This window comes from Hyperolius riggenbachi, chromosome 11, assembly GCF_040937935.1.
Source record: "Hyperolius riggenbachi isolate aHypRig1 chromosome 11, aHypRig1.pri, whole genome shotgun sequence".
NCBI lineage: Eukaryota > Metazoa > Chordata > Amphibia > Anura > Hyperoliidae > Hyperolius > Hyperolius riggenbachi.
The window spans coordinates 133,049,087-133,062,741 of NC_090656.1; the positions used below are offsets into that span (position 1 = coordinate 133,049,087).

At 45.3% G+C, this 13,655-nt stretch overlaps 1 protein-coding gene across 1 annotated transcript in view; it reads left to right on the plus strand.

Moving 5' to 3' along the window:
* Positions 1-7,345: 7,345 nt before the first annotated feature.
* Positions 7,346-13,655, plus strand: part of NAALADL1 (N-acetylated alpha-linked acidic dipeptidase like 1) — a 69,149-nt gene continuing 62,839 nt past the window's right edge. The window contains exon 1 of the mRNA XM_068261613.1: positions 7,346-7,411. Coding sequence (XP_068117714.1) covers positions 7,404-7,411 — 8 coding nt within the window. The 5' untranslated portion in view covers positions 7,346-7,403. The remainder of the gene's footprint in view (positions 7,412-13,655) is intronic.

Genomic DNA, 13,655 nt, shown 5'->3' on the forward strand with positions numbered 1-13,655 from the left:
CACCTCTGTGTTCAATGTGCACAACATTCTCAGAGGATTCCCTGCAGCTCTGTGGAGAGTGCATATGTAGAGTATAGTACTACTGTGTAACAAAGTAAACCTGAGACAGATGAAATTAAAGTTTTATACATACCTGGGGCTTCCTCCAGCCCCCTTCAGGCTAATCATAATCAGTCCCTCGCTATCCTCCTCCACCATCTGGATCTTCTGCTATGAGTCGAGGTACTTGAGCCAGTCTGGCGTAGTGCGCATGTACACACTCCTCCGCCCGGGAGCGTACTACACCTGCACAGCACTATTGTGCAGGTGCAGAACGCTCCTGGCTGTGGAAGTGGCATGCGGCCGGACTGCGCTGACTGGCTGAATTACCAGGACTCATAGCAGAAGATCCGGGTGGTGGAGGTGGACAGCGAGGGACTGATTAGCCTGAAGGGGGCTGGAAGAAGCCCCAGGTATGTATTAAACTTTTCTTTTCATCCTTCTCAGGTACCATTTAATTCATAGTCACCAGTCACATCAAGATATGTATATCTGACTTTAAAAATACAGGGACTGCTTTATTGAAGCAGCACAAGTAACTAATTTAGATTGATTTATTTCATTTTTGTGGACTAAGCACAGCTATTACTGTATGTATAAATTATTTATGATGACTATTATCTGAGAAATTGAAAATGTTATCATATTTTCTACTTTAATTACAGTTACAAATTCATTAGGAGTCGGAGTCGGTGCATTTTTTCCCGACTCCGACTCCAGGCACCCAAAATTGCCCCGACTCCGACTCCACGACTCCGACTCCACAGCCCTGGTAATTATAGAGGAGGACAACAAGATCATGTGCAGATCTGAGATTGCAATTGGGTTTGTATCTGGCAATTAGTGAGGATATGTACCGGGGAGAGAGATTGTGGAGAGCTTTGTAGGTTAGGGTTAGGAGTTTCAATTGGATCCTCTGATTAATTGGCAGCCAGTGAGAAGCTTGACAGAGAGGGGCAGCAGAGGAAGATCGAGAAGAAAGATGAATGAGACGAGCAGCAGAGTTCAGTACCGACTGCCGGAGCGAGGCCAGTCATGTAGCCTATGGTGGTAATGCATCTGCCCCGGGCTCCAGTCAGACCACAGTGGACCATCGGAGCAGACACTACACCGTCCGCCCCCTCCCCCCCCCCCCGGCCGCCTGTGATTCAATGGCAGTGGCAGCAGATGGAAACAGAGTGTTACAGTACATCTTTTTGGCTTAATAAAATAGACCTGTATGCTTTAATTTTATCACCCACATGATAAGCAGTACCTGGAGGACCTGGTGTCTACTCCCCCTTCTTCATCTCTTTAAGAGCATAGATATTTAGGTCTGTACTGGTTGCATGTTTACAATCATCTAATGACAGAAGATGTAAATTATATTTATTTATCTTACAACTTGAATCTGTAAATTTCACTAAGATGGCCCACTCCCTCGTGTACCATGCCATCAATTTTAAGAACGGCCAGTTACAGTGTAAATCCAAGCTGCCACAAGCTAATCTAATGGATCAAAGGTAGATATTCTTGAATTAACATGTGGAATAAACATGGTCCGTGATAATCTAATGTAATTGTTATATAGCACTATTTCTAATCAGCAATAAAGCAGACTGTTCAGTTATATTGAACACCAATGCATCATTTGTCAATGGCTGAGCTTTATGAACTCTACAGCATTTTACTAGGTTCAAAGCAGTACATAATAAAAAATTAACAGTGCCCTACAATAAATTCTTTGATAATTGCATCCTATTTCACCGGCCTTACCAAGGGCAAAGGACAGATTTTGGTAATTAAGACTGACTTTTAAGTGTTGTATAGCTATAGCTTGATAATATATAACTAGAATTGTCACACAGGGGGCTGGAAGTCCACAACTGTTATCTAGAGGTAGATCAGGACACAGGTTCACTCAGATAGCACTTTTATAAAGTTCTTCGAGCCCTAGATTAGTTCTTTTCTCTATTGCCTTGGAACGTTAAGGAGCAATGCATATTGCAATTAAGATTGTAGGTGGTGTTCTTGGTGGAGGATTAATTTTGGCCTTCGGACTGCTCATTGGTCACTTTGGTATCTCAAAGACTTCTACTCCATCATGGGTCAGTGATCTCTCTCAAGATGTCGATGAAGGTTTCATTAACGAGTTCATGAAAGAGGTTGATAATCGGAGGATAGAAGAAAATCTGAGGTAAGTAAACAAACTCAATCGCAGAACATGGGAAGAGTTTCTGTGTAAGGTTAGCCTAGGCAGATTTCTGTGTGAAAACGAAAGATGAACGATCCACACTACTGCAGCACATATGTTTATTTCTTTTTTATTTATTTAAGTATTTATATAGTGTATACTAAATATATGCAGTGAAAGTCTCAGTCTCTCCAATGAAGAATAAAGTAAAATACTGCTAATTGCTTACAGAGAGTTTCCATTATGTTGTACTAACCTGTGCATACTATGTGCATGGCTATTTCTGGCCAATAAAACCTGTGCCCCCCCCCTAGCCATACACATGCCCATTATAGAACACATGGTCAGAATTGGTGACATGGAATTGAGGGGACAGATATGAGCAAATGGTGGCATAGTGGACAGGACTCTTGTATTGTAGTACTGAGTACTAGATTTAAGTCTTGGCCAGGGCATAATCTGTATGGAATTTATATGTCCCGAATATGAGTCCAAGGTTTATATTCAGATACTTCACATTCCTCCCACATCCCAAAACTTACTAAGTTAACTGGTTTCCCCGAAAATAAGCCTATAGTGAAAACAAACTATACCTCTGGTAGGGATTAGATTGTAAGCTCCTCTGAGGACAGCCAGTGACATGACTACGTACTCTGTAAAGTGCTGCAGAGGATTTTAGGGCAATATAAATACATAATAATAATAATAATAATGTAGGACATTAGACCATCACTATGGTAAGGATAAGACTGTGAACTCTTCTGAGGATAGTCAGTTACATCCAGAGACGTATTTACTATAAGGCACTGTAGGCACGTGCCTACAGGCTCCTGATGATGGAAAGGTGGCTCACTCCCCTTCCCCAGTGCCTCCCTCCTGCCTTCCCTATGCAGATGAGAGTGTAAATGAGAGGTTACTCACCCTGCTTCTGGCATTCCACTGACGAGATCGCCCTTCAGTTAGGGGCACCTCTAGCTACCTAATACTATGATTCCTCTAGCTACCTAACACTTGGATGCACCTTTAGCTATTTAATACTGAGGGTTCTTCTGACTACCTAATACTAAGGGACACCTATAGCTACGTATGGCAGGCAAGTGGAGTAAGGGTGAGTGACAGCTGGGCCAGCCAGCACACTTGCGGTGCAGTTTGGTGGGGGTTTGTAGGTTCATGGTGGGCGAAGTCTAAAGCTAAGTACTCACGGGGGGACAATTGTAGCTGTCGCTAGCACACGGGAGCGTGTGCACGACAGCTCGTCGCCAAGTCCCTCTGCATCCACACGGCAGCAGAGGGATTAGCGATGCGGCGGAAGCTGTCGCCAAGGTTCCTCCCCCCCGCCGGAAGCTCCGTGTGCTGTGTGTGGGTAGCTGTCGCTAGCCCGCATACACATCCGGGACTAGCGACAGTTCCGGCGAGGTTGCGGCGACAGCTGTAGCCGGCGATTGAACATGTGAATCGCCTGGCGACAGCTCCGACGGGCGACGGTTCGGGGCGCGCGCGTCATACACACGGGCGACCTGTCGCCGCAACACGCGTGTGCCACTTGGTTGCGGCGACGGCCGTACCCTGTGTGTATGAGCCTTAAGATGCCAGGACATCTGTGCCTATAGACTCCTGTGGGGTAAATCCGGGCCTGGTTACATCATGACTATATACTATTTAAGGTGCTGTAAAGTCCATCAAGTTCAATCAGAAAATAAGGTACAACACTAGCCTGCACCCTCCCATATCCCTGTTGATGCAGAGGAAGGTGAAAACACATTACAAGGCATAGTCCAATTATCCACAAAAGGGGGTAAAAATCCTTCCTGACAATTAGATAAAATCCCTGGATCAACATCACCAGGACTTACCTAGTTATTATAGCCTTTAGACACAAAGACATAATCTTTTCTCCAGACTAAATAAACCCTGTTTATCTAACTATTCCTGGTAAGTGAGACCTTCCATCCCTCAAATCAAATTAGAGCACTTGCTCTAAGCTGCAATATCTTTCCTGTAATGTGGTGCCCAGAACTGAATTCCATATTCTAGATAGGGCTTTACTAGAGAGTAAAACAGGTGCAGTATTATGCTAGCATCCCGAGTTTTTATTTCCCTTTTAATGCATGCCATCATTTTATTTGCTTTAGCTTCAGCGGCCTGGCAGTGAAAATTATTATTCATCTTGTTGTCATTGAGTACTCCTAATTCCTTCTCCAATTTTGAGTCCCTATCTGTATCCTGTTTATTTTGCATGGTGCTAGACCATTGGTATGTCCAAAATTCATGACTTATTTTACATCATTGAATTGAATCTGCCATTTAACCGAATTTTCAGACCATAAGACACACTTTTTCTACCCAAAAGTGGGGGAAAAAGACACTGTGTCTTATGGTCTGAATGCACCAATTTATGCCCGGCTCTCCCATCCTTACGCAACTTCATAGCACAGGCAGGAGGCTGAGCAGGGTGGAGTGCACTCTGTCTATAGCCCCTGTCAGCTAGATTTACCTGCCTGCTGTTAAGGGAGAGATGATGTGGGCTGCAGTGTTTGCTGGGAGCGGCAAATGACCTTGGAGTAGCTGGCGGCCAGTGCGGGTGATTCAGCAGTGCTGGAAGTCCTGGCGGGATTGTTCCAGTATGGGAGGAGGAGGCGGCGGCCAACCCAGAAGACATGCACGAAGAATCTGCTGAGTCCCGAGCTGTGTTGCTGATGTCTCCACCCGCACACAGACAAGGCGCTGCTCCTATTAGTGGCTGCTAGTCCTGGAGGGAGGAGTTGTTCTGGTTGGGAGAAGGAGCCAGCAGCCGGTGCAGGAGATGTGGTGGTATTGGAAGTGCTGGCGGGCTGTTGGGAGGCGGAGTCAGCTGCTGTGGGAGAGATGTGGCGGAGCTGGAATTCCTGGAGGGCCTTTGGGAGGAGGAGTCGGTGGCCGCTGCAAGAGATGCAGCAGTGCTGGAAGTTCTGGTAGGCCGTTGGGAGGAGGAGCCGGTAGCCAGTGCGGGAAATGCTCTGCTGCCCGATGCGCAGCTCTTATCAGCGGTGCTGCTAGCCTTGGAGGGGTTGTTCCGGGTCAGGGAGAGGAGCCTGCAGCCAATGCAGGAGATGCGGCAGTGCTGGAAGTCCTGGCAGTCTTGTTCCAGTGTGGAGGCAGCGGCCAGCGCAGAAGATTTGATGCAGCTGCTGAGCCCGGGCTGAGGTGCTGATGTCCGCCTCAACGCACTGTTCCGCCTCATGATGCGACAGCTGATGGCCCAGTGCACCCCAGAGCTCCTTCACCCTGCTTGTCAGAGATGTACCCCTGCTGCATCCCCAGGAGGTTAACAGACCAAGTGACCATCCTGAGACAAGTGGTTATGTAAGCCCAGAGTTAGCCATACTTATTGTAACTGGGGTGGGGCAGAAGATTACTGTAACTGGGGGCTATTAATGTAAGGGGCTATTACTGTAACTGGGGTGTGGGCAAATTATTGTAACAGGGGCTCTTAATGTGGTGGGGGGGATTACTATAACTGGGGTGGGGGCAGGAGTTTACTGTAAATTAATAATAATAGGGGTATTACTGTAACTGGGGTATAGGCAAGGGGATTAGTGTAACTGAGGGGTTATTACTGTAACTGAGGGATATTACTGTAACTGGGGAGGGTATTACTGTAATTGGGGGGTATTACTGTAACTGGGGACGGGATTTCTGTAACTGGGGAGGGATTACGGGGACTGTTTTGGGGGAGAAGCTCCACAAGACACCCCTGCACCATAAACACACCAGGTTTAGTATTTAGTATTTTATTCCTGGCTTTTGTCCTCTAAACCTAGGTGCGTCTTATGGTCCAAAAAATACGGTATGTGCCCATATAGCCATTCTATCCAGATCCTTCTGCAATATTTCACTATCTTCCTGAGAGTTGATGATTCTGTACAATTTTGTATGAGCTGCAAAAATAGCAACATTGCTTTCTGGGCAACACGGTGGCGTAGTGGTTAGCGCTCTCGCCTTGCAGCGCTGGGTCCCCGGTTCGAATCCCAGCCAGGTCAACATCTGCAAGGAGTTTGTATGTTCTCCCTGTGTCTGCGTGCGTTTCCTCCGGTCACTCCGGTTTCCTCTAACATCCCAAAAACATACAGATAACTTAATTGGCTTCCCCCTAAATTGTCCCTAGACTACGCTACATACACTACACAATATAGACATATGACTATGGTAGGGACTAGATTGTGAGCTCCTCCGAGGGACAGTTAGTGACAAGACTATATATACTATCTACAGCACTGCAGAAGATGTCGGCGCTATATAAATAATAATAATTTCTACTTCATCTACTAGGTCATTAATAAATAAATTTAAGAGTACCGTACCCAGTACTGAATCCTGTGTATCCTTTTTTCTGCAGTTAAAGCGGACCCAAACCAAACATTTTTTTTATTCAAAATATTTAGTTGCACCACTCTGACACATACAAATATAAATAAACACTCCTTCAAGCCTATGAGCATTTCAGCGCATGCTTTTCACCCTCCTCTTTGCATAACTAGGGTTATACAGGTGGCAGCCATTAGCAATTCCTCCTTTGCTGGACACCATCTACTCCACCAGTTTGCCGGATTATTTGCCAGCAATATGAAAGGAAGGGAGGGGTTTCTCCAATAAATGTAAAATATTTTAGATTTGTCATCATGCAGCTGAAAAAAGGCTGCTATTTATTATTATAATTTAGAAAATAGATTTTATTTCTGAAATCTTGTATTTTTAGTTTGGGTCCACTTTAAGTGTTAACCCCTGCCTAACCTGTTAACCCCTTGTGGCACCTGTACTTTTCCTTAAAGAAAACCTGAACTGAAAATTAAAAGTCAAAATAAGCATACACAAGTCATACTTGCCTTCCATGTAATCTACTCCTCAGTGTCTTTCTCCTGTCCCGCATCCTGTTTGTTCACTGTGATCAAGGGAATTTTCTGTCCTCCATTTTGAAAATGGCCATTACCCCATAACAGCTTTCTGGTCAGCACACAGTTAAACTGTAACATCGCCCACTTGAGCCATAGGGAAACATGGACATTACCTGGTACATCAGTTTTCCTCTCAGCTATAACTGACAGCAACTGATATTTTACAGACAGCAACTGATATATTTCAGATCTGACAAAATATTGTCAGAACTGGAAGGGATTATTGTCAGAAGAAAATGGTGAGCTTCTGAGAGGAACTGATGGCAAGGTAACTATGTAATGTTCATTTGAAGTTACCTCATGTGTTTATTTTAAATATTTTTACTCAGTACAGGTTATCTTTAAGATTCGTGTATACTTTTAATGATTGTCGCCTGTAGTTATTGAATGCAATAGCTAGGGCAACAGTTCTGGGCCCCAATGCTGTACAGAGACATTTCTCTGCCATTTGCCAACAATGTATCTCTACAGAGCCCCCGAACTGTCACCCTAGCTACCACATCACTGCATACCTGCAGGCTGAGTGGGGACAATGGTCCACTACATGCTCAACTAGTATATATATATATATATATATATATATCAGAGTAACCAAGCAGCTCAGGGTGACCCAAACTACTAGGAATGTATAGGGGGATAAAATGAACCAAAAAGCCCTCCTACTAAAAAAGCAAAGCTTGGTGTAATTGCCTTCTTAAAACAGAGGGAAATTTGCAATAATTCAGTTATAAATGAACATTTGTGGTTACCCACAATGCACTACTACTAAATATGCAAATTATCCCTTTTCGCCCTTGTTAAGCCAAGCAAGCATCCAGAACTGCTGGTGTATATCAAGCCAGCCTTACAGCCTTATCAATCCCTGCCATGTACTGATGAGGACCAAAAGTCCGAAACAGGCTGTCTACATGTGGGTTTGATATGGCTGTGTAAAACTTAAAGCTATAGGCTTGCTATACACCAGCGGTTCTGGATGCTTGCTTGGCTTAACAAGGGCGAAAAGGGATAGTTTGCATATTTAGTAGTAGTGCATTGTGGGTAACCACTATATATATATATATATATATATATATATATATATATATATATATATATATATTATATCATTTAGATGTTATAAGTAATTAAAAAGTTCCTGCTGTATTAACAGCGACACAGCTGAATTATCAATATTGTTAGGAACATACAGGGTAAGAATCCAGGTATGCAAAGTGGATAAGCTCCTTAGCCCCCGCCTTAGCTGGCCTCCACTCCATCTTGGTGCTATCACCTCATTACCCCTCTTCCCACCCATTCAAAGCTGTGAGCCCAGTCAGAGCAATTGTGCATGCTTTGTCCTCTCTGCATGTCCTCTTTGATTGTGCTCCTGAAGAGTTGTACACAACAGCTGTAGCCGGAAGCATTCTGGGCATGTTCTGTTCAGAAACATTTGTAACTATGCATGCCCAGGACATTTATGGCTGCAGCTGCCATTCACAGCCGTGGAGAAGTGTTCATAAGGATGGCACACGAGAGAACAGAGCATGCGCCCTCCACAAAATAATGGGGGAAAGGCCATTGGACCATGTCTTGTAAGGGTTTTTGCCTTCCTCTGGATCAACAGGGAGGGAGCAGGCTGGTGTTGTACTTTGTTTTCTGGTTGAACCTGATGGACAAATGCAGGGGCGTTTCTAGGTTACTGTGAGATCCGGGGCACCCCTGGGCACCAAGAAGGAATGAGTGTGTGCCGCGGTGAAAAATGGGCATGGTTATGTCGCGTAAAGTGGGCGTGGTCAAAGGTGGGGCCAAATGTGCATGAACATAGCAGTGGCGTAACTTAAACATATTCAATAGGCAGCATTTCACATATATAAGCCCCTGGCTTCTGTCTTATCTTCGGCTGGCTGGTATAGGTTAGATAGGTAGCTTTTCACAGCGTAGGTTAGATAGGTAGCTTTCCCCCAGCGTAGGTTAGATAGGTAGCTGCCCCCAATGTAGGTTAAATAGGTAGCTTCCCCCAGATTAGGTTTGATAGGTAGCTGTCCCCAGCGTAGGTTAGATAGGTAGCTGCCCCCAATGTAGGTTAGATAGGTAGATTCCCCCAGCATAGGTTTGATAGGTAGCTGTCCCCAGCGTAGGTTAGATAGAATAGAATAGAATAGAAATGTGGAACTCCGCTCAATACCTCCGTCTATCGACAGTGCAGAAAACAGGCTGCCAAGACCTCAGATCCAAGGATGTAGAAAGTGAAGTCCGCACGATGTCGATGAAATCACTATGGCTTTATTCAATAGTTACACATACAAGCTAAGAACCAGCACCACATGCTGACATGTTTCGGGCGTTACACGCCCTTAATCATAGCATAGGCGCAAATGAGAAAGGGTGACTCATAAATAGAGTGAGGTTACACCCAATACCACATGCTCAAGTGACCCCACCCACAAAGAGTAGTGCATACAAAACAATGAAGGGGGAAGGAGTGAAAAAGGGAAACACAATAAATCCCCACATTGAGATAATCCAATGTATAAAAACATTATAAAAAGCATAAAAATACAAATGCATGCGATTATGCACCAGGTGACATCAAGCAGCATAAATTTAAACCCCTACATGGAATACAAAAGTTAACACATGTGATCATGTATACACTTATGTAAAAACAAAAGGCAAAAAATATATAATATACACTTGAATGATCATGCGATCCGTTTAGGTGACTGTATTAAGGTCCCATCTAGCGTTAAGCCCTCCCGGTGAGCGTGTCCCTAATTGGAAAATCCAATAGGCCTCCCTGGTGAGGAGACGTTTGTAAATGTCCCCTCCTCTCACAGGCCTTAGGACACGCTCAATACCCTGGAATGAGAAAGAGGACATGTCACCCAAATGGACCGATCTAAAGTGCTTCGCTACGTTTGACACTTCCAGAGTCAGCCAGCCAGCCCCCCTGTAGTGTTCAGCTATACGTTGTCTGAGGTGTCTAGTAGTGCACCCCACATATTGAAGATGGCACGAGGAACACGAGACAAGGTAAATCGTGCCCCTCGTGTCACAGTTCATGTATTGTTTGATAGGAAAGGTTTTACCATTGCAGAAAGAAACAATAGAACGAGTGGGTGTGTGGACAGCACAGTAATGGCAAGTTGAAAAATTGCATCTATAAGAGCCAGGGGTGGTGAGCCAGCACGGTCTTTGCGTGCTAGAGGAAAGAAGGCTAGGTGACAAAATGCTCCCAAGTGTGGGGGCCCTCCTACTGGCAAATCTAACTCCCTGCTTAATGATCTGATTCAGAGTTTCGTCCGCCTGTAACACGGGAAGGGATTTCTTCACAATCTGCGTAATTTGTTGATATTCTAGACTATACGTGGTCACAAAGGTCGTATCATTATTGAATCGTGGCTGCACTCTGCGGGAGCCAGAAGTCAATAATTCCTCCCTAGTTCTCATCATGGCCCGCCTCCTACCCCTCTCTATCATCCACCTAGGGTAGCCACGCTCCTCAAGACGCAACCCCACAGTGTCCAGCTCCACGCCAAGGGCCAAGCCATCAGAACAATTCCGACGTGCCCGGATAGACTCACCCACGGGAACTGCACGGATGGTGTGGGACGGATGGCAGCTGTTGGCCCTCAGGGTGGAGTTGCCACTGCACGGCTTGCGATACGTGCCAGAAACCACAGAGGCAGAGGCAGGGTCCCCCTTCAATGTGAGGTCAAGATAGTTGACCTCAGAGGAGGTCCACTGAAAAGTGAACAGGTTAGATAGGTAGCTTCCCCCAGTGTAGATTAGATAGGCAGCTTCCCCCAGTAAAGATTAGATAGGCAGCTTCCCCCAGTATAGATTAGATAGGAAGCTTCTCTCACTATAGGTTAGATAGGCAGCTTCCCCCAGTATAGATTAGATAGGCAGCTTCCCCCAGTATAGATTAGATAGGAAGCTTCCCCCAGTATAGGTTAGATAGGCAGCTTCCCCCAGTATAGATTAGATATGGGCACCTGAAAATTTGTGTTTTTTTTCTTCTTCCGATTGGTGGCAGGGGACCATAGGGGGGGTTTAAAGTTAATCATGGGGTTAGTGGTTAAAGGGAACCTACACTGAGAAGGATATGGATTTGTCCTTTTTAAAATAATACCGGTTTCCTTACTGTACTGCTGATCATGTGTCTCTAATACGTTTAGCCACAGCCCCTCAACAAGCATGTAGATCAGGTGCTCTGACTGAAGTCAGACTGGAGTAGCTGCATTCTTGTTTTAGGTGTGTGATTCAGCCACTACTGCAGCCAAATACACCAGCAGGGCTGCCCGTCAACTGGTATTGTTTAAAAGGACACATCCATATCCCTCTCAATTTAGGTGCACTTTAAGGTTAGCCGTGAGGGGTGGGGGTTAAGGTTAGCCATGGAGGGGCGGTAAGGTTAAATGTGTGTGTGTGTTTGTGTGTGTTAAAGAGACTCCGTAACAAAAATTGCATCCTGTTTTTTATCATCCTACAAGTTCCAAAAGCTATTCTAATGTGTTCTGACTTACTGCAGCACTTACTGCTATCACAGTCTCTGTAATAAATCAATGTATCTTTCCCTTGTCAGACTTGTCAGCCTGTGTCTGGAATGCTGCCAAGTTCTTCAGTGTTGTGGTTCTGCTATGAATTCCCCCTTCCAGGCCCCTCTATGCACACTGCCTGTGTATTATTTAGATTAGAGCAGCTTCTCTCTTCTCTCTTATCTTTTACAAGCTGGATAAATCGTCCTCTGAGCTGGCTGGGCTTTCACATACTGAAGAATTACAGACAAGGGCAAAGCTGTTTGCAGGAGAAAAAAGAGCACTGTGCATGAGAATTGCAGTGAGAAAGAAACACACAAATGATCTCTTGAGATTCAAAAGGAAGGCTGTATACAGCCTGCTTGTGTATGGTTGTATTTTCTATGTGTGGACATACAGTACATCAACCTACTTCCTGTTTTGGTGGCCATTTTGTTTGTTTATAAACAAACTTTTTAAAACTGTTTTTAACCACTTTTAATGCGGCGAGGACCGGCGAAATTGTGACAGAGGGTAATAGGAGATGTCCCCTAACGCACTGGTATGTTTACTTTTGTGCGATTTTAACAATACAGATTCACTTTAAGGTTAGAAATCCAGTATGAGTGGTTAAGGTTAAGGTTAGGCATCGGTAGACTAAGAGTTCAGTGTGAGAATAGAGTTATGTTTACCTGAAGTAAAATATTGTTATCTATTACTGATATTTTACTATCATCATTTGCACTGTAAGAGTAAAACATCGTTAATTTTAATGATATTCTACTATCTGCTTTTCTGGGCGCCCTTTTTCATGTACGCAGGGTTAACTGTTGATAGCCACTTCTAGGCAAGGTTGTTGGAGGGAAGGGTTAGGGTTTCGGGTCAGGAAAATATGGCGTGGGGAAAAAATGGCGCACAGTGATAAATCTTTTAAAACGGTATTTATAGTTTTAAGGATATGCAGTAACTTTATTTAAAACGCTATTTATCGTTGGTCTGACCCCCGCCCCTCATGTCCTGCGGTGTCCCCCGGTTCCTGTCTTCTGCCTCCCCCGCCACCCCTCGCACGTCCAATTTTGTCTCCCAGTGATTTCATCTCTGCCCCGGACTGGAGTGTAATGCTACAACAGTCCTACCTAAGCAGATCTTACGAACAGCTGGTGGATGTATCTGCTCGCTGCCGCTGATGACTTTCTGATGCACCAATCACGCTGGGGGCGCTGCTCCAGAATTGCCAATCACCGCTGCTCATGTCTCTGCTCCGTCTGCTAATTGGACCCAATGCTCCCGCCTCCGAGACCATCGCGTCCAATTAGCAGACGGAGCAGAGACATGAGCAGCGGTGATTGGCAATTCTGGAGCAGCGCCCCCAGCGTGATTGGTGCATCAGAAAGTCATCAGCGGCAGCGAGCAGATACATCCACCAGCTGTTCGTAAGATCTGCTTAGGTAGGACTGTTGTAGCATTACACTCCAGTCCGGGGCAGAGATGAAATCACTGGGAGACAAAATTGGACGTGCGAGGGGGGGGCGGGGGAGGCAGACAGGAACCGGGGGACACCGCAGGACATGAGGGGCGGGGGTCAGACCAACGATAAATAGCTATTTAAATAAAGTTACTGCATATCCTTAAAACTATAAATACCGTTTTAAAAGATTTATCACTGTGCGCCATTTTTTCCCCACGCCATTTTTGACTGTACGCTAGGGTTTGGCCTGCCCAAAAAATCCCTCAGTGCCAGACCCCCACCATCACCTCAATTTTTATCCATAGACATTCCTGGCCATCTCCTGGAGTGCATCTGGCTTTCAGGGGCGCCGAGGAGTGCTCCCTATGCTCCTCAGACTCCCCTCCCCCTTCCCATCATTGCTGCCACAGGACAAATAGAAACCAAATGCTGCTCTGTTTTGCAACCCGACTCCGCTGGCCGCAAGTACACATTGACCTCACCCCACCCCACTTCTCAATGATGTGTCATGCCCAAAGGTTTGGGAGTTGAGGACAGCTTGGGGG